This window comes from Hibiscus syriacus, unplaced genomic scaffold, assembly GCF_006381635.1.
Source record: "Hibiscus syriacus cultivar Baekdansim isolate YM2019G1 unplaced genomic scaffold, ASM638163v2 tig00110893_pilon, whole genome shotgun sequence".
NCBI lineage: Eukaryota > Viridiplantae > Streptophyta > Magnoliopsida > Malvales > Malvaceae > Hibiscus > Hibiscus syriacus.
Window position 1 is genome coordinate 848,710 of NW_024062901.1, and position 23,520 is coordinate 872,229.

At 32.2% G+C, this 23,520-nt stretch overlaps 1 protein-coding gene across 1 annotated transcript; it reads right to left on the minus strand.

The window, feature by feature from the left end:
• Positions 1-204: 204 nt before the first annotated feature.
• Positions 205-2,378, minus strand: LOC120145342 (thiamine biosynthetic bifunctional enzyme BTH1, chloroplastic-like). Its single transcript, XM_039159207.1, has 8 exons — positions 2,242-2,378; positions 1,885-1,959; positions 1,663-1,738; positions 1,505-1,585; positions 1,182-1,316; positions 799-863; positions 548-675; positions 205-468 (listed from the first exon to the last, which is right to left on the minus strand). Exons 4-8 carry the CDS (start codon positions 1,540-1,542, stop codon positions 205-207), a joined length of 630 nt encoding a protein of 209 aa, XP_039015138.1. The 5' UTR covers positions 1,543-1,585; positions 1,663-1,738; positions 1,885-1,959; positions 2,242-2,378.
• Between the last annotated feature and the right edge of the window lie 21,142 nt (positions 2,379-23,520).

Below are 23,520 nucleotides of genomic sequence, written 5' to 3' on the forward strand. Positions count from 1 at the left end.
TGATTTCTTGGTTATTTTCTCTATTCTTAATTCCTTTATCTTTTGTTTATCTTATTTTAATCTTGTTTCTTTTCTTGTTTCTAGCACTAAAAGAAACCCTAAAGAACCCTAGCTATTGTCGCCACCTTCCTCATTCATTCCTTATTGTTCTTCATCGAGTCTAGAGCTTTTCTAGGTTTGATTCTTCAACAAGAGCAACGTTCATCAATCCGCCACCGCTTCCCTATCAGCACCCCCATCTATGGCAGCTTTAACAGCATCAGCAATAGATTGACCCCACCTTTTATTCATTCTTGAGTCTGTAACAGCATACAGAAACAAGTCACTTGGACTAAATGGCTGCTGCCTATGACAATCTTGAGAATGACTCTTAAGCCTCAATAGATGATCAAAGGGGCCTTGAGGTCCATTTCCGATACCAATCTCTTTGCTGTAATCCAAGGCAGTTTCGAAGCATCGTTTTGCTACCTGCCAAAACACAAGTGAATAAGAATGGGGGCCATATCCCCACAAGACAAAGGAAAATGAGCGGCAGTAGAGTAATTGCCTTAACAGCTGAGAGCACTGGATAGCCTTTTGCTAACTCGGCTGCAATACATGATGCCAGACTGCAACCAGTGCCATGAGCGTTACGAGTTCTTATAAGCGGGGAACGCAGCTCATAGAAATTAAGACCTTCAAAAGTCAGATTTAAAAGGTTGGTCAGTCATCAAAACCCTTCATAAAAGAGCCCCTTCGGTGCAAACCTTATCAAAAGGTGGAAACAGTTAGCTTGAGAACCATAAAATTTAAGCCTACCATCATATAGAATATCAATGGCGTCTGAAGAATCAGGCAGGTCACCGCCCTTAACAAGTACATTCCTGAAACAAAAAATTATCAAACATAAAGTATCTATCTACCTAGCTGTCACCAAACATGAAGTTACAGGTTGAGTGCAAAGTTTTCATTTAATTAATAAGAAAGAGAACATCGAAAATTACACTTCCTAGAAAATCAGAAGTTCTATGCCATGATGTCCAGAGATTATGGTTCAGTTAAGAGTACTGCTCTTCTACATTAAAAAGCTAAAAGTACTGTAACCTTAGCTATTCTAGAACACTTCTCAAGCAACAAACATACATATAATTTATAATTACAAATCAAAAGAGGAAAAAATGAAAGAAATCTTTTTAACTCACTTTGGGCCCATGTTATGCAACAATCTCGCAGCAGTGCGCATGTCATCCAATGTTTCCAATAGCATACCATTAAGTAAAGCAGCTGCCTCCTTCAGATTTGGGGTTATTATATCAGCCATTGGAAGGAGCACCTCTCTGAAAGCATGAAACAGTGAAGAACAACTGTTGAGAACAAAAACTGTTCATATGGCAACCTCAAATGAAATGAGTTCAGCTGGAAAACGAATTTACACAATAATGACAAAAGCGAAAAAGCTTAAGAGTTAAGAATGCGCCATATATATATATAATCAACCCTAAGAGAAAATCTATATATAACCTACCTAAATGTGGAAAGAATAGAAGGACCAGAAAAGCACATCCCCACTTGTAGACACCATGACAGGATCAACCACCAAAGCTGCCTTCGGGTTACCAGAGAAAGTCAACTAAAATTGCAAATTGGAAATCACACTTCCAAATTTTTATTTATGTTGCAAACCTTGAACAGGAAACTCCCTGAGAATCTCACAAAGAATCTTGACTGTGCCGATAGAAGGTAGCATGCCTGTTTTCACCTAATAACATTTTGATGATCAGATAAAGGTGAATTCTTTTGAAGTCATTAGTCAGAAAAATCATTCAGTGGAAATAGTTATAGGCCAAACTATGGGTAAGATTTGCTTCTGATCAAGTATTTAAAGCTCATCACAGTAATTATTACCACATCAACCTCCATATCAGAGAGCACAGACTTTAACTGCTGTGCAAAGAAATCCTCTGGTACATTACTTACACCCTGACAATCAACAAAATATTCAATTAACCAATGAAATAAACGAAAAAGATATCGACCTTGAACATTAATTCAATAATAATAGGCATAGCTAATCCTATGTTCTCCATACATATCCTACTAAAAGCATGAATCTTTATCCATACAAAAATATTAATCTTTAAGCTAATGAAGTTCGGCGGTTCATAATTCATCAAATGAAGAAAAACCCAAAATCCAAACACCCAATTTGTTTGGAAGCATTGAAAATAAAAGCTGCAAAGAAGAGAAAACCTGAACTCCAACAGTATTCTGGGCAGTGACAGCAGTGATAACAGTAGAACAGTAAACTCGACGAGCAGCACAAGCCTTAAGATCAGCTTGAATTCCAGCCCCGGCTCCTGAATCAGAGCCGGCAACGGTCAAAACATGTGGGATTCTCATCCTCGAAACATCATTACTCACTTTGGAAGCACCCTCGTCCCCCATTACTACAAAACCTCGCAGCCTTGTTAATATACCCTTTTGCAGAAGCATGAGTAGGAGTCAAAAGCAGATAGTTCTGAGATAGAAAAAAAAGAATAATCGGATTATTAGTAACAAATTCTGCAAATGCTTTATCTTTGACGGATGCAAGCATTAGATTCTATGGGTTGAAAAGGAAGGATGAAATGGTTAATTTACCTCGTTGGCCAACGAGCAAGTGGAGAACAATGCAGCAGAGTCCATGTATATAGGGATGGCCATGGTTAGGGTGAGATCGGATTTTTTGTCCACCGATCCGATCCGAGAATAAGGAGTTCTCCGCCCGAGACCTAATTAAATAAATTTTCATCTAATCCGTATTTTATCTGACCCGACTCGAAATAATAAAAAATATTTTTATTTAATAAAAATAATAATTAATTAAAAATATATATAGAGAGATATTATTATAATTATTCTTAAATATATAATATAAAATTATATTTTTTGGGTCAAGTTTTTTTCACCTTAAATCTGAATTTGATCCGACTCAAATATCACATAAAAAAATTCGATCTGACTTAACCCAAATCCAAATTAAAAAAAAAATATAACTCGATCAGATTAAAATCCGTCAAATTCCAACTCGTCGGATGCCCATCCTACACGTATAAGAACGAAAAGTGAATAGTTGATTTTTTTTAATCAAGCTTTCTTTTCCAGATAATGGGCCGCCCAATATATTGGGTTCTTTTTATTAAGGGTAAACAATATTATTGACCATTCAACTATTTAGTCTTTTTATTTTTACTATCAATCTTTTAATTTTATCAATCATATCATTTAACTATTTAATTATTATCAATCAACCACCTGTCGTTAACAGTTGACGAAAATATTGACACGAAAGTTAAAAAAATAGTATAATTATATATTTAGACCTCAATATTTATATATTATATCAATTTAATCGTAATTTTAATTTAATTTAATAAATTTGATCATCTAATCAGATTGTGACATGTGTCACAACATGAATGAAATATATTTTTTAAATTTTATTATTTTATTTTCCACCCAATCATATGGTGATACATGTCACAATCGAACTAGATGGAAAATTGATAGTAAATAAAGAAATCAAAAAAAACACAATGAGGAACAAACCAGGGGAAGATTGAGTTAGAAACCCATCCCCAAACCACAAAGCTAGGAGCACAATTTGAATTTAAAATGTAATATAACTTATAAAATACTTTAATGAATGAAAGAAAAAAATTAAAAAAAGTAATAATCTCGTGTGTGTCTATATATATATATATATATATATATATATATATATAATTATTAATATACTTTTTAAATTGTTACTTAAGTTAAAATTTAATTGGATGATTATATATATTATTGTTAATTCTATCAAATATTTTAATTTTTTAAATAATTTCATAAATATTTTAATAAAAATAAATTAATTTTTTATATAATTATTAGTAAGAAAATTAAAATTGTTACTTAAATTACAAAAAAAATTAATGATTATATATATATTTATATATATATATGATATTATTATTATTTTTTAAAACTTTTCTTTTCATTCATTAAATATCTTATAATTTATATGTTGCATTCTAAGACCAGACAACTTTGCCCATGTTTGATGCTCACCGCCACCCATTCAAATATCTTCAATTACTATCATTTTTCCATACATTCCGATTGTGTCACCATGTGATTGGGTGGAAAATAAATTAATTAAATTAAAAAATATATATCTTTCATTCATGTTGTGACATAAGATCAAATTAATATAATATATAAGAATTGAGGATTAAATATAGAATTATTTCAATTTTTTAACTACCACGTTAGCATTTTCACCAACTGTTAATGGCAGGTAGCTTGATTAACAACAATTAAACAGTTAAGTGGTCTGATTGACAAAATTAAAAGAATTACAGTAAAAATAAAAGGGCTAAATAGCTTAGTGGTCAATGGTATAGTTTACCCTTTTATTAAAAATTCCTTTTTAAATGGGTAAATTATGAGTTTGGCAACGAAACTTTACTCTCTCCTATTTCACTTATTGTACTTTTAATTTTTTCAAATTACTCACTAAACTTTATTGATTGAATTTTTTTATCACTGTGCTTTTAAATAATTAAACGGCGTTATGACATGGCAGCTTCCATCAAAACGACATTGTTTTGATTTCCTAAAAGAATCAAATTTTAGACTAAAACGATGTCGTTTTGATTAAAATATAACCATGTCATAACACCTTTAATTATTTAACTGTAGAGTGACAAAAAATTCTATCTATAAAGTTCAATGAGTGAAATAGGAGGGGAGAGAGTAAAGTTCATTTGCCATTGCCAAACGTGTAGTTTACCCTTTTAAAATTTGGATAAATTACGAGTTTAATATAAATTATTAGTTTTAATCTGTTATAGTACCTTAAACTTTTAATTTTTTAAAGTTATACCTAAAGTTTAGTTTTTGTTTCATTTTAGCATTTATGTTCAAAATTTAACGTTAAATTTTAAAAAATTAAAAGTTTAGGTACTAAAGCAAGCCAAAATTGATAGTTTAAGTACTAAACGCTTTCAATTTTTAATGGTGAGGTATTAAAATGAAATAAAAACTAAATGTTAGGTATGATTTTGAAAATTTTGAAAGTTTATGTATTAAAACATACTAAAATTGATAATTTAAGTGATAATACATAGTTTACCCTTAAAATTTAGCAAAAACGACTTAATAAAAAGGGGTAAACTACAAAAAATGGTCACTGATGTTTAAGTAAGCTTTTGTTTTTCCCATTGAAGTTTCAAAAGTAACAAATTAATCATTAACATTATCGATTTATTACAAATCGGTCACTCGTCGTTAACCGTCGTTACTGTTGAATACTGAAGTGGCACGTTAAACCGTATGACTTAGCATGTTTGACTAACCATTTGACTTTTCATATTCTTCTTCTTCTTAAAGAGTGATAAGCATTGTAATTATCAAATGAACGATTTCTATTTCTTAAAATAAATAAATGAAAAGACAATATAGAGAAGTATGGTTGATCCGTAAGGACTAGTAAGTTTCCAATGTTGAATGTTTTGATCTGAATTTGACGAGAAATAAAAGAAAATGGGGTTTTAAAAATAAATGAGTAAAAATCTAAAAATGGTAAAAATAAAATAAGAGTAAAATTTGAAAAGAATATGATGAGATGAAAAATAACATCAAGCTTCGCTTTGACTCAATTCTCAATTAATCATCAAAAGATATTTTACTTCCGGATACATGAAGGTTACAGTTTACAAACTCAACACTTTCAACTACTTTTCTCTCCGGTAAACCGATATTCCCAAGTCTATCTCTGCAATTCAGTCATTGTTGGACTAACCACAATTATCAATGTTAACACCAATATGTCTTTAAGCGTTGGAAAAGCCCAACTCGAGTTATATTGTATCACTAAGAATCGAACCCGATCTCGATTCACCTTAGCGGACTACCGCTAAGTTTGTTCACAAGAATTTGAATTACAACCAATCGTTTTTTCCTTCCAATAGTAAATCAAAACAAACATTTAGGTCAACATGCACTTTTTGAAATGAAAGTGTCGAGATTATTAAAGGAAATGTCATTCTCAATCCAAGTTTTCAGAAAATCAAGAATGATATCTAAAGATATTAATTGTTTTTCAGTTATCACAATAGGAACCGAGTCATCGCTAAACCTTTGGCTAAATGAGAATTTAGTTAAGCGTGATTTAGATCATACTTAACATATTTTAAAATAAAATAAAAATTAAAGTAAAAATAAAAGATGAAAGAAAATAACTTTTATAAAATAAAACGTGACAAATTTTATAAATCAAAAGAAGAAGAAAAAGTACATACTCAAAAGCTTCACTCTAAGAGATATTTATAGTCTAAAAACATTCTAAAGATATAAGAAATATTCAAAATAAAATATTCTAAAAATGATCCAAAAGATTTGTCCCAAAGTATTTTTTTCAAATTCAAACATAAATTTTCTAGATAATTTCGTCTGTCCACCTTCCAAAAGATGATGACTAAACTGTTTTCTATAAATTGTTGACGATCCAAATCTATCACATTAAAAAATGCTGTGCCCTAGACCGTGCCCATGATTCCAACCATGATTTCAAAAATAAAAGAAAAAAAAATACAAAATTCATCATTTTACTTCTGGTTCTGAAAAATAAGTTCATGCCCACATATATGTAAATTTGAACACGTACCACAAGCACCTACGAACTTTTTGAAAGACAAGTACCTACGAACTTGTATCAGCTCATTGATCAAAGGTTATTCTTATGCTTGGCGTTACATATTGTTTACTTTTGTAGCACATAATAGACGATGTAAATTAATTTGAATACGTTAAATATTTTATGTGATTCATTACCACGTGTTTCCGAACCGCTGTGCTCACCCCGGACTGCTTTGCTTGACCATGTCTTTGTAAACATACTCTTCGACTACATCAAACCTTTCATTTACTAGTGGCGGCCTTGTCGACGCCATTTTTCGTTCTCCTATCCCACTGCTCAACCTTAAGGCAGCTAGTTCGTTTCTCACAACCTTGAGCTTCACAGAGTACTTGAATTCACTAAGAACAAACTTCAACTACAAAAGCTGGGTTACAATGCCTTGTTTTTCTTTTCCTTTTTAAAAACTATCCACCAAGCCGGGCTCAAAACTTTATTGTCTTCTGTTTCAAAAGAAGATTCAAGAAGAAACAAATGACGTGTAATGTTATGAACTATTTTCTTACAATAGCAGCACTTGAAATCTAGCATCAAGCAACTTTTCTATTAGGTTCAAGCCTTGCGTAACTTGAAGAATGAATTTGGTTTATCACTTTAACTTAGTAACTTTTTTTAATATTGTTAATTTCTTTTCAAATATTTTACGCGTAGGCTTAAAAATCAAGTAAAGAGTTGTAGTTCATTATTAAGTCTTTATTCTTTTGTATTTCTTCAATCTTTAGTTTGTGCAAGTTATCTTCCTTTAAGTGGCACTCTGTTATGGGGTTATGGATGATTGGTCATTCTATGTTAACTGCTTCTTCTTTCAGGATTTTAGTAGCTATAAATGAATAAGATTTTTTTAATGTATAAGATGACTATTTTGTGGAACTAGCTGAGGAAATAAAAAATACTAGAGGAAACAATTTTAGCTTAATTCACTAATGAGCCTTTCTTTTCTTTAACCTTATTTTCTCTCTCAATATTCTTGTGCCGCCTTCTTTTCTTCCTTTGTTTTTTGTTTAACTGGCGGCGACACCAATCTTAGTATTAGTTGCCGACCGCCGGTGATTTTTATTTTTCTTGTTCATTTTCATATTATGTCTTTGTTTTTTTCTTGAGTTTTTTCACTTTTAAATAAGAATCTATGTCCTTGTGACACGCTTTTTCTCTACTCTTGTGTCACGCTTTTTCTATGCTCTTATGGCACTGTAACACCCCAACCCGTACCCGATCCGGATACGAGTCCGAGATGTCACATTAACATTTTAAAACCTTTATTCTTGTAAAATAACTGAACATTTGAACTTATATTAAGAAAATATGATCTTATATTATTCAATTGTGTTTGGAATAAAATTGTGAGATATAAACGTATTTTATGAACAGTAAAATACGGTATGAACAGTACCATGAACAGTAATTAACAGTGATGAACAGTGCTGCATCGATGCACCGAAATTTCGAAGCAAAATTGTGCATCGATGCACTGCTACAGTTCTGCTACAGTGACTTTCGTAAAACGTTCATAAAACTCGTAAAAATTTAACCGTTCATTACTATACAATTGCCATTTACATAAACACGTTTAAAACATTACAAAACTCAATCGTATGACTTTTCAAAACCGATTAGAACATATCGAATTTAAATCCTTTATTTACATGCCAACCACTTTGCTTATTACAAAATACATATTATACATTTCTTTTCTGATCTGATCTTTGTAAAGGAGAACTGACGTGTCTTTCATAACTTTTATCAATCTTCCTCTTCTCAAAACCTACGCGTGAAAAAATTACACGCTAAGTCGTTGACTTACTGAGGTATATAAAACATATAATAAAACTATAGAACATTTCATATAATAAAATGCATACATATACATATTCCATCAACATACTTATCAGTACTCATATTACTATCACTAAATCCTTTTTATCATGTAAGCATATGTTGAACCTTTCTATACTCACCATCGGACATCCATATCATTTCACAATAGAGCACACATAGTATCATATCAAGTTATTTATTACATTTAAATCTCATATATTAGCCCATGTATACTTTTGAGAACTTAAGGTATTCGAGTACATTTAGGTTGTGCACTATTATGCTGTCACCACAGCTCGTATAATTATCCCAAAGGACCAGTCCATAGATTCTGAAGAACCTAGGTAATCAGTCCATATGTCCCGAAGAACATAGGTAAACATTCCATATATCCCGAAGAACATAGGTAAACAGTCTATATGTCCCGAAGAACATAGGTAAACCCTCAACCCTTGGCATCCTAACTATACCCCTTGCTCTCATATCACATGGCATGGGCATTATTATTTATGCATTTCATATCACTTGTTCTTTCATTTCTGTCACATACTACAGTATGTGTAACTATATATCTTATATCATATGACTTTCTCGTATATTCTCATATTTCATTATCACATATTCATTTCTTTCTCTATGTCCTTATCACATAGCTTATTTCTCATTCATATGTCACATAACTCGTATCACTTTGCATGGTTTCACATAAATCATTTCATATGGCTTTTATCATTTCTCATTTGTTCACGTAACCTTGCATGTCATATCAAGTAACATATAATAACATACATCCATTTCTATGTACTAATGTACACATAGTAATCACATAACATTTTATAAGTTACTTCTTATCATAGTAACTCCATCATTGGCTCATCGCAAGCCAATGTTTGATCAATCACATAAGTACAATTTAAACTGCGCTCACCTTAACCTTGCTTGCTTTGATTCAATCCTAACTCTTCGATTGTTCCGTAACTCGTTTAGGCTTGATATCTACATAAATATAATTTCTGAGATGATTATCAGAAGCCTAAATCTTATAACTTGATGTTAATAACTCAGGCTAATTTAATAAACCAAATTTTAGCTTTTCCTTTAGGAGTGTATCGATGCACTATGGGTGCATCGGTACACAAAATAGCTTCAAAATATCCATGCATCGATGCACCCCTTAATGCATCGATGCACCCCTTAATGCATCGATGCACCTACCCAGAAATCACTGTTCATTGCACGAAAATTCACTCTTTCAACTTCAATTCTTCAAGTTTCATTCCCTTTCATATTCTTAACTCAAATATACAAGTTTAAACTCATTTATATCTATTTATTTCATCTTAAACCTCAAAATTCTATTATCCATATAGAAATCAATAATCATACCAAAATTTTTCATGTTATCCAAACTTAATTCTAACTTCTTATTCTCATAGATGACAAGTCAAATTTATCATCCAAATTCATTTAAACCTTCTTATTCAAAATTTCACTTAAAAACCCATTTTGTTTAATCTATCATAACTCATTTATCTTTTGATTTTAAGATAACTTAAGCTTTCCATAAGCTTAGTTATCATCTAAGGATCAAAACTCATACTTAAAATCAACAAACAATCAAGAAATCAGAGAACTCACATTTGCTTTGAGTTTTCACGTGTAGAAGAGAAGAAGATGAATAAGAGAATTGCTTGGAAGCTTATCTCTTCACTCATTCTCCACATGGGTATTATAATACCCATCAATTATTTTTTTCTTGTTCAATTACTCATTTTCCCTTTGACTCTTTTAATATTTACTAACAACTTTCAGAAAATATCTCCACATAAATCATTAAACTATTCAACTATTCTACTTTAATCACCATATTCTAAAATTTTACAATTTAATCACTAACTCGTAGTTTGGGATGTTACAAATCTCTCCTCCTTTTAAGAAAAATCGTCCTCAAATTTTCATTACACACATTGATAAGAACATATCTCCTAATGTTCTTATGTTGTCTCCTTTACTTACTTTTTCATTCCTTTAGTTCTTCAATTAACTTTTTCCTTTATTCACTCATCTACTGTCGTTTATCATATAAACAATAATCAAATTCTTAATCCATCATCATTTGACCAAAATACAACTTTAAATCTTCTTCAACTGTGATTAAACATATACCTTATAAAATCAAACAATTTTTTTATCACCTTGCATACTTTTCGTATTTCTATATCGAACTTATCATCTACACTTCCATATAACCTTTATTATAATTAACCCTTTAATTTCCTTTTTCCATTTAATTTCCTTATCTCTTTACTCCACCATAAATCAAAATCTCCTTGTAACATATATCATATCTTTTTTTCAGACTCTCATACTCTTATCATATCGCTTATACTTATTACTAATTATCGATCTTCATCGCATCTTTGTAACTTTGATAATCCACTTTACTTATACATAACATATTCCTTTACCATCTCTTGTAATTGTATTTTTTATTCCTCAAAGCTCCCTTTAAAACCTGTAAATACTCTTCTCATTGCCTTAATCATATATATAGGATCCAAATACATAACCATATTCCAATCCATATCATACTTGATTAACTAACTTTATCTTTTCTTCCAATCTTTATTGTATTTTTTATTCCTCAAAGCTCCCTTTAAAACCTGTAAATACTCTTCTCATTGCCTTAATCATATATATAGGATCCAAATACATAACCATATTCCAATCCATATCATACTTGATTAACTAACTTTATCTTTTCTTCCAATCTTTTAACTCTATCACCTTTACTCTTACGCCTAGTCAATAACAATTGTTCAATCTAGGGCACAAACCCTAATTAACCAATCATAAACATTCGACCTTTCATCATTTCTTAATCCTTGTCTGTACTTTAATACACATGATCCTTTTATATTACTTTATACTTCTCTTTCAATCCTTACTTTCCCTCAAACATAAGAATCATTATTTCCTTCACTATATCACATTCATATGATCAATACATTTTTCATCATATAATCTTGTTAGCCAACGCTAACTCTTTCATTCTATAGTACAAACCTTTATCATATCCACACTCTTGCTTATACACAATATTATCCCTTTGTTTCAAATTTATAACTCTGATTTCATTCATTTTATAAACGTATCACTGATGCACTTATTATTGAACTCTTCTACAAATTCTAACCACATCATTTGATCTTTTAACGTTCTTATGGTGACATTTGTTCACCATATTCTATCTTATCCACGTAATAACAAACCTCAATTTCACCCTTGAGCTCGTATACTAATAACTCTTTCAACTATTTCAATACATTCATTCTATGAGTTAATGGAGTATACAATTGAAAACACATCGGAATATCATTCAACATTATGAATCATTCTCTAATCTTATACAGGCATTCCCTGATGTTTTCGCTCTTCTCCCTGCCTGGCCAGGGCAGGTTAATGCTATTACTTTCAGGTTTATCGCCTTGTGCTTCACTTTGGAAGCTCTCATATTCATGTGCTCATATCTTCTATCACATATCACGTGTGCATATGATCATCCAATTCATATCATATAACATATGTCATTTCCATATGTTCACATATCATCTATCATATCATATAAACATATATATCTCATAAATAATTCTCAGGTATTCACTTATCTTATATAACATAACAATTAACTCTATTAACAGACAACACACTCCTTACCTATCATATCAGAAAATTTTCACTTTGTGTTGGCATGCATACTTTTTAAAATACTTTTGACTTCGTTTTTAGCCTAGAATCGGCTAAACCGTAGCTCTGATACCATTAAATGTAATACCCCAACCCGTACCCGACCCGGATACGAGTCTGAGATGTCACATTAACATTTCAAAACCTTTATTCTTGTAAAATAACTGAATATTGAACTTATATTGTACCCGACCCGGATACGAGTCTGAGATGTCACATTAACATTTCAAAACCTTTATTCTTGTAAAATAACTGAATATTTGAACTTATATTAAGAAAATACGATCTTATATTGTTCAATTATGTTTGGTATAAAATTTTGAGATATAAACGTATTTATGAACAGTAAAATACGGTATGAACAGTACCGTAAACAGTAATGAACAATGATGAACAGTGTTATAGTGCATCGATGCAATGCTACAGTCCTGCTACAGTGACTTTCGTAAAACGTTCATAAAACTCGTAAAATTTAACCGTTCATTACTATACAATTGTCATATACATAAACACGTTTAAAAACATTACAAAACTCAATCGTATGACTTTTCAAAACTGATTAGAACATATCGAATTTAAATCCTTTATTTACATGACAACCACTATGCTTATTACAAAATACATACTATACATTTCTTTTCTGATCTGATCTTTGTAAAGGAGAACTGACTTGTCTTACATAACTTTTATCAATCTTCCTCTTCTCAAAGCCTACGCGTGAAATAATTACACGCTAAGTCGTTGACTTAGTGAGGCATATAAAACATATAATAAAACTATAGAACATTTCATATAATAAAATGCATACATATACATATTCCATCAACATACTTATCAGTACTCATATTACTATCACTAAATCCTTTTTATCATGTAAGCATATGTTGAACCTTTCTATACTCACCATCGGACATCCATATCATTTCACAATAGAGCACACATAGTATCATATCAAGTTAATTTCACAATAGAGCACACATAGTATCATATCAAGTTATTTATTATCTTTAAATCTCATATATTAGCCCATGTATACTTTTGAGAACTTAAGGTATTCGAGTATATTGAGCTTGTGCACTATTATACTGTCACCACAGCTCGTATAATTATCCCGAAGGACCAGTTCATAGATTCTGAAGAACCTAGGTAAGCAGTCCATATGTCCCGAAGAACATAGGTAAACAGTCCATATGTCCCGAAGAACATAGGTAAACAGTCCATATGTCCCGAAGAACATATGTAAACCCTCAACCCTTGGCATGCCAACTATACCCCTTGCTCTCATATCACATGACATGGGCATTATTATTTATGCATTTCATATCACTTGTTCTTTCATTTCTGCCACATACCACAGTATGTGTAACCATATATCTTATATCACATGACTTTCTCGTATATTCTCATATTTCATTATCACGTATTCATTTAATTCTCTATGTCCTTATCACATAGCTTATTTCTCATTCATATGTCACATAACTCGTATCACTTTGCATGGTTTCACATAAATCATTTCATATGGCTTTTATCATTTCTCTTTTGTTCACGTAACCTTGCATGTCATATCAAGTAACATATAATAACATACATCCATTTCTATGTACTAATGCACACATAATAATCACATAACATTTTATAAGTTACTTCTTACTATAGTAACTCCATCATTGGCTCATCGCAAGCCAATGTTTGATCAATCACATAAGTACAATTTAAATTGCACTCACCTTAGCCTTGCTTGCTTTGATTCAATCCTAACTCTTCGATTGTTTCGTAACTCGTTTAGGCTTGATATCTACATAAATATAATTTCCGATATGATTATCAGAAGCCTAAATCTTATAACTTGATGTTAATAACTCAGGCTAATTTAATAAACCAAATTTCAACTTTTCCTTTAGGAGTTCATCGGTACACAAAATAGCTTTGAAATATCCATGCATCGATGCACCCCTTAATGCATCGATGCACCTACCCAGAAATCACTGTTCATTGCACGAAAATTCACTCTTTCAACTTCAATTCTTCAAGTTTCATTTCCTTTCATATTCTTAACTCAAATATACATGTTTAAACTCATTTATATCTATTTATTTCATCTTAAACCTCAAAATTCTATTCTCCATATAGAAATCAATAATCATACCAAAATTTTTCATGTTATCCAAACTTAATTCTAACACTTCTAACGTCTTATTCTCATAGATGAAAAGTCAAATTTATCCTCCAACTTCATTTAAACCTTCTTATTCAAAATTTCACTTAAAAATCCATTTTCTTTAATCTATCATAACTCCTTTATCTTTTGATTTTAAGATAACTTAAGCTTTCCATAAACTTAGTTATCATCTAAGGATCAAAACACATACTTAAAATCAACAAACAATCAAGAAATCAGAGAACTCACCTTTGCTTTGAGTTTTTACGTGGAGAAGAGAAGAAGATGAAGAAGAGAATTTCTTGGAAGCTTATCTCTTCAATCATTATCCACATGGGTATTATAATACCAATTAATTATTTTTTTCTTGTTCAATTACTCATTTGCCCTTTGACTCTTTTAATATTTACTAACAATTTTCAGAAAATATCTCCACATAAATCATTAAACTATTCAACTATTCAACTATTCTACTTTAATCACCATATTCTGAAATTTTACAATTTAGTCACTAACCCATAGTTTGGGATGTTACAGAAACGTTCCTTATGATTTTCGGTAAGTTATTTGCATACTTCTGCAGTCGTGTTGGTGCTTCTATAAATATTGTCACGGTATTTGTTTTCTGATTGGCTTGTTGGTGGTCACGTATTGTCAGATCCCCTCTTTTGTAAATGCTCGTTTGCTGATATAATCAGAATTGTGTAGCGAAGTAGTCTGCCAAATTGTTTGGTTTGCTCACCACTTCTTTATTACATCGTAAAGCATCTCATTCGACAAAAACAAGGAGTTTTATGAAGGTTACTAGATTGTTTTGATGTTTGGAAGGTTTCATTCTCTTCGTATATTTAAGCTTAATATTTTAATTTTATGTATGAGTTTATTGTGACTACTGTCTCTAATTTTCTCTTTAGATGCGTTGTAATTTTGATTCCTCCATTTTTATTAATGAAATTCAGTTGTTATTGTTAAAAAAATACTAGAATAAGGAGAAGAAGAATCAAACAATCAGTCAAACATGTTGAGTCAGTTGATTTAACGTGCCACGTCAGCATTTTGTTATTATAGTAATGACTGTAAACGACGGGTGATTGAATTGTAACAAATTGATAATGTTAATGATCGATTTGTTACTTTTGAAACTTTAATGAGAAAAAAACTTTATTCAAACATTAGTGATCGTTTATATAATTTACCCATAAAAATAAGACACCAAACTATACCTTTAAAATAACATCAACACATGTTGGTCGAATTCAATGTACGTTACTATACAAGAATTTAAAAAGTATGATGAAGAAACTATTAAGGGCAAATTTAGCACAACTTTTGAAAAATCACTTTTAAAAGTGTTGTAGAAACAAAATTTTAAAAGTATTGTACAAAAGTGTAATTTAAAATTTAATTGTTTGAGATTATTATTTAACAGTAAATTTTAAAATATAAAATATTCATTATAGTCATTATGTTGTAAATTAAAAATATAATATTTAAATTATATTTATACTTATTAAGACTATGATATATAAAACATATCAACTTAAACTATAGTAAAAATATAAAGAAATATTTTAAGATAACTCATTAATAATATTTTTATATATGAAATATTTTATTAAGAAAAAAATCTATTATTAGTATTTTTTAACATGTGAACATAAAATTATTATGAAATAATAATTTAAATACTTATTTTGACAAAAAAAGAATATTACATAAAAACATTAATAACTAAAATAAATTATTAAGTAATAAATATTTTTTAAAGATGTTAGTATCAAATTATTAAAATAAAATGTAAACACAAAATTGAGTGGAGTCAATGTATTTGTAAAAGTAAAAATATGACTTGCTTCCAAACGTAAAGTTGAAACTAAAAACTGAAAAAACTAGAAATATTAGTTTTTGCAATTAATATCATCATTTCTACCGTATTTTTTTACTTTTACCTTTTAATATTAATTTTGCTGTTGAAACATATTTTTTACCTAAAAGTGTTTTTAAAAAGTCACGCCAACGAGGGTTGAGTATTTATTTTAAGTGAATTCTTTTTAATGATATAGTTCAAACATTTTTTATTAAGTATTTTTTTTAAAAATAACAATTCACCATCAACTGTTAAATGATTAATTTCCTTCACAGGTCAAAACGAATTCGATTATAAAAATACGGGTATAAATTTCATTTTGACAAACGGGTCGAATTATCCCGCCTAGGGATGATAAACGGCAGGTCGAGTGTGGATACCCCCTCCCTTATCCCCATACCCACATAATATTTTTAAATTCACCACCTGCCCACCACCTATGATGGATAAATTTTTTCAAATCCACACCCGTCTCCGCGGGTACATTAATAAATACATCCCCATACCTACTACCCAACTAGAGACGTATTCGGCTAGACCCGTCTGACAACAACCTTAAGTTTTACACAAGCAACAAACATAAAACAAATACGTCCATTAAGAAGCATAATATTAGTCTCTAAAATTATACATAATATTTGGTTAAATTATAAGTTATATCTTATACAATATTAAGATTTATAAATTAGTCTCTGGGCAGTCGGATACGGGTGGGTAAGATCTTAAACCCATAATCCGCCCACTACCTACGATAAGTATCACTTTCTAAATTTACACCCGACCACTACCACTTAAATTATATCTATCTCTGACCCAATTAAAATAAGAGAAAATAACCTCAGTGACCGAAAATTCCTTATAATATACGATTTTGACCAACTTTTTTCGATTTGCCAAAATGACCAACAAAATCGTAATGCGATCTCTAAATCACAACGCGATCTCCAGTATCGTAAATCAGTTTTTAGATTCGCAACGCGATTTTGACTATCGCATTGCGATTTTCAAAATTCGTGTTGCGATTTTAGAAAATCGCAATGCAAATATGTAAATAACAACGCGATTCTGACTATCGTAACGCGATTCTGACTATCACAACGCGATTCTAACTATCGCGTTGTGATAATACAAAATCACAATACGATTTTCAAAGCGCCATTAGTATCGCAATGCGTATTTTATTTTCAAATTCCAAACACGAATATTAATACATCCCGTAATCGCAACTCTTAACCTAAAACCTAAATCACAACTCAGTCCCATATCCATTCTTACTCTCTACGGTGACATCCGTCCCCATCTCCGACGAAATCCGTCTATCTCCATCTCTCAGAGCCACCCTCACAATCATTCACGATCAGAAATGGAAAATCAACCAAATCAACCACCGAGAGTTAGTTTTTTTAATTATTTTTATTTTGAAATTTTTGCATTATTATTAGGCTTTTCATATTGAAATTGATGATAAGTTTACTGGTAATTTCAATAATAGATTAACCATTTCACTTAGATTACTTATTAAATTCATTCGATTGCTGCCAATACAGCTAAACTGTTTAGTCTTTAACCCTGTAAAGTTAGTATTTGTCTTTGTTTTGTCTTTTGGTTGAAGTAATGCAATTCATTCAAGTTTCAATTTTAGACAATGACTATTTGAAAACCGGGATTTCATTTTCGTGTTGCGATTTTAAGTTTCAGGAACTATTATTCTTCTGCAAATTGAAACTTGAATGAATTCATTACTTAAAAAACAAAGACAAATACGAAATTGACAGTGTTTAAATTTAAGTTTGAAGAATATACTACTACTCTTTATGCTTATTATTATTTTTGGTATATCTTCACAGTGTAGTTTTTCTAACTTGGTATGTTATTGTTTTTTAGAACTTTTTTTCGGCTCAATTGACCTTAAGGAATAAAATAAGCCTAGTCACTACAATTGCGTCGAAGCTTTCACCTGTACAAAAAAATTGTTTGAGGATACTTGCTTCGGGCCATGGCTGAAAGTACGACATCCGGAGATGCTATGTTGACCCATTTGTGGCTTCAGACCATGACTAGCAATCTACCGAGAGTATAAAACGTGATAATGAAGAGATATGGTTTCATTTTCCACCGGCGTCGTGTTTGGGCGGGAGGAGTTTGCTTAATCACTGGTCTACGCTTCGGACACGATGATGTAGGTCGATACACTAGTCATATTACCCCCCATCATGGTTATCCCGGGTTTTTCCTAAGCTGTCAATGAGAAGCGAATTTACACGTCGACGACTTGACGATTATTGAATAAGAAAGATAGTTTTACTCGGAGGATGACGTCGATGTTGTCCGAGTATGACTTTAGTACTTTTGCATGCCAGCTTTTTAGGCAGAGAGCCAGACAACCTATTCTAAGGACCTAATATATTGGTAGAGGACCTAAATGCATGGAGCTTGTTTCCGTGGGGTTCGTATCAATGGAAAACTACCTGGAATAAGTTGTCGTCTGCCTTTGATGACCGCAAAAGTTTGTGTGGTGATGGTTCCAAATACACTTTGTCAGGCTTTATTTGGGCCTTTAAGGTAAGAATTTCTATATAATGTTTCCAAAATTATAATTAATTATTAACAATACTAATGTTTGTGTATTATATGTTTTGTAGATTGGATATTTGAGGCTTTCCCGACATGCAGACATATGCATTAAAACTTCAAATGATATTCCTAGAGCTATTTCCTGGAAGAGGAAATGGCGGCTGTGATTTGGGAAGAGTTACTATGGTATACGACAATAAATGATGTAAGTTGACACAACTACATATATAAACAAGTTATTACTATATACGTTAACTTTGTTTGAGCTTTTATGTTAGGAGGCCAACACTCCATTACAGAGGCTGACACCCACGGAGGCTGAGCTTTCCACTGATTGGTGGCAAGCTAGTAAGCATTTTTTTGATGGCACGGATGATGAGTAGTCTCCACTTTGAGAGCCATCACCTCACCCAGAGCCATCACCTAATCGACCACACTATATACCTTTACAACGAGAGCCATCACCTATTCTGTCACATCATCGAGCCTCTTTTCCACCATCACCTCATGATAGGCAACCGGCAAAGATGCCACGACATTTATCTCCATGTTCTCCACCTCCACCTCCACATCCACCTCCACGGGATGAGTTAGGGGAGTTACGTGATGAGGTCAATGCCTTGCGTGAGGAGGTCGGTACTTTACGCGATGACAATGGTGCATGGCGTGACGAGGTATCTACTTTACGTGGTGAGGTAGCGGCTCTACGTGAGATGGTAGCATCGTTGCAAAATGAGGTCATACTCTACGCAACGTAAGTTTAAGATTTTTCATATATATTTAACTTGATTTACTCGTAATTTCACTTAGATTAACCATTTCACTTAGATTGCTTAGTAAATTCATATGGTTGCTGCAAATACTGCTAAACAGTTCTAAAATAACCCTGTGAAGTTAGTATTTGTCTTTGTTTTGTCTTTTGGTTGAAGTAATGCAATCCATTCAAGTTTCAATTTGCAGAAAAAGAATAGTCGCAACACGAAACTTAAAAATCGCAACGCGAAAATAACTATCGCAACGCGAATTTGACTATCGCAACGGGATAATCGCAATGCGAAATAAAAATCACAACGTGAAAAGCACAATGCGAAAATGAAAATCGCAACGCGAATTTAGTTTCGCGTTGCGATTTTCTCATTGCGATTTTTATATCGCATTGCGATTATCCCGTTGCGATAGTCAAATTCGCGTTGCGATAGTCATTTTCGCGTTGCGATTTTAAGTTTCGTGTTGCGATTTTAAGTTTCAGAAACTATTCTTCTTCTGCAAATTGAAACTTGAATGGATTGCATTACTTCAACCAAAAGATAAACACAAATACTAACTTCACAGTGTTGCAAATTTAAGTTTCAAGAATAAACTACTACTCTTTATGATGTCCTTGAACATGCACTAAACCTATATGTTGTCATTTTAAATGTTTATATATATTTATATAAGTGCTTACTTCTGGAATGTTATCTGATGCATTTTGTGAACTATGATAGAATAATGACTTGGGTGAATACCGTGCAAGTTTGAAACATATTTGTCTTTGTTTTCACTGTTTAATATCATGTCTGTCTATTTACTGATTTATGTATTAATTTATTTTTAGCGGCCCGATAAGGTGGATGCTTTACGTCGGGTTTTTCTTGCACGACGGGGTTTATGCATCAGAAGGCGTGCACATGCCATTACGTCTCCGTTTACCCCAATAGTGCGAAGACTCTGTAAGAAGAAGCCCGACTCACCTATCATCGTTCAAGAGGCCTCTCCTATCGTTAAAGAGGCCCCTATCATCCCTCAATAGTCCCCTCCCATCGTTCAAGAGGCCCCTGTCATTGTTGAAGAGGTTTCTCCCACCATTCAAGAGCCCAATTCATACGACGTAATATATTGAATTATTGAGAAACCCCCTCACGTGCCGGACATGATGGATAACTGTTGGCTTTCGTATGAGTTACCGGCCAGTACCATTCCGGCAGATGAAGTGAAGAGGAGACAACTACCGGAAACAATTCTGGATAATACCCTTTGGACTAAGACCGCAGTTGATTTTTATCTACATGAGCGGAGCCAGAGGTGTTACGCTGACATATACAAACTCAACGATGATATGCATTTGTTGATTGATCGGTCTTGGTAGGGTGTGTTATTAGGGGTTGAAGACAAAGGCTATTTCGATGGGGGGTAAGTCTTATATTTCTTCTTATATTTCATTTTGATTAATTTTTTTTTAAATTTATGTAATTCACTAATATATGTCTTTTTGTAAAACAGCATATTGATGCATGGGTGTCACGTCTTCTAATAGTAAGGAAATTAAGGAAAAATAAAAAAAAAACGCGATATACAATTATGCCGACGTCTTTTCACGTAGTTCACTTGAAGAATCAACGATAGGAATCATATGTGTTGGCTAATGGACAAGCTAAACTTTATCCTGCATGGTGGGAGGTCGATAAGGTTAGTATTTATTTTTAAAATATTTTAAAGGTGTTTATAAATAAGTGCGCAATTTGAATTATTACTTATGATTGCAGGTGTTTATCCCTGTTTTGGAACGTACTCATTGGCTTCTCGTCGAGCTTCAGCTCCTATCCCTGAAGACAATAGTATATGACAGCATGATAAATTACATATCATTGTCTGATTTGAGAGATATTATTAAGGGATTGAGCTCTCATTTGGCTAAATTCTTGGATGCGATTAGTTATTGGACTTATTATGGAAACAAGAAGCCAAAGAAGTTCAATGTACAGTCAGAGACGAGACCGCGCCACAACAAACGCAGGAAGCCAGAGTGGATTGTGGTCCTCTCGTATGCATGTGCTTGAAGCGTTTGACGACAGGAAGTACACAGTTTCTACCTCCCACCGATAGAGATAGAGGTGTAGTAGGCTTGTGGTTTTGGCATTTTATGGCTAGAGCGATATATGCGAGACGCTGCCTACCTGCATCCGTGTTATGAAAGTGTCCATAAACAATTTATAAGTCAAATGCAAGTGTTGTTAAGTACCTAGAATTCAATAATAATTTGTTGTTTGTTGGTTTTAGATGTGTAGAAAGTGTTGTTTGAGCAAATGTTTAGTTTCTGCAGGTTAATCCTGAAGTGAGCTGCGTGAAATTGATGTATGTGTGCATAAACAACTGTCTGGGGTACACTTTTTTTGATTGTTTAATTGATTCTTAAAAGTCTGATTTGTTTAAAAGTTGATTTGTTTAATTGATGTGTAAATAATTCTTATTTGTGCTTGTTTAATTGATTTGTAAAAGTTGATTTGTTTAATTGATGTGTAAATAATTCTTAGTTGTGCTTTATTTAATTGATTGAAATGTAAAAGTTGATTTGTTGATTTCAATCTACATCATATTGAAGGCAAAAGACCTGTTGAAGGTATACTTTCGCAACGCTAAACTCAAAATCGCAATGCGAAAGCCAAAATCGCAACGCGGAAGTTAATTCGCGTTGCGATAGTCTAATACGCTTTGCGATTTTCTCGTTGCGATAGTCAAATTCCCGTTGCGATAATCAAATTCACGTTGCGATAGTCAAATTCGCGTTGCGATAGTCAAATTCGCGTTGCGATATTCAAATGAATGTGTAATAAGTGATAACAACTTAACAGATCATAGCAATGTTCAAACTCAAGTTACTAATACATGCCTAACTGAAAATGTTAAAAGTTTACACATAAAATACACATAATAGTCAAATTCGCGTTGCGATATTCAAATGAATGTGTAATAAGTGATAACAACTGAACAGATCATAGCAATGTTCAAACTCAAGTTACTAATACATGGCTAACTGAAAATGTTAAAAGTTTACACATAAAATACACATAATACAACGTTTTCATTGAAAAATCACCTAAGTTAATAGTCCCAAAAGGTGAAGCCGGTTGTGATTAGGATTTTGATTTTGATTGCGATTTTGATTGCCTTTTTCTTGACACCATATGAGCTTTGGATTTTTATGAGGATCCATATTTTGGTAGAGGAAAAGATGATGTGATGCACTGGTGATCCATGTCAACCTTGTATAGCACTTTCCTTGCACCGACTACATGTCGATCTCTTCTTCTCTTCACCCTTAGACGGTATACGATCGTCACTTTTGGTCGGCCAGGTAGCCTTCTGTCCATGGCTGGTGGCAAACTGTTGTAATTCATCTGGTATGTCCCTCAGAAGGATGTAATAGGGTAGATAATCTCGGCATAAGTCTGTCGATATACTTCTGTAGTGTAGCATCCATAGCGTATGCGCTTGAATCATCTTGGTTTAGATGAAGAGCACTTTTATAACATGGCCACACGGATAACCAGATGTTTGCCATTTCATACAACTACAGTCTTTGCATTTAGATCGACAAGCCCATTTAAGTTATTATCCAGTACTTCAACAAGTGTTTGAACATGGTTCAACTCTCCATGACGTGACTCCATAACGTTTCGTTATCTTTTTTCAGTCCATGGTGTAACACGATGTTCCAATGTTCCTGTAAATTTAAATAAATAATACTTAGTAAAATATATGATAAGTTACGAATTTAAAGAAATAATACCTGCATGGTTTCTTTTCTTGTAGTACCACTGTTGAATAGAGGCTCGAAAAAAATCCATTAACATAGTAATGGGTAATTTCCGGGAATGATGACTTAGAGCGTTGATT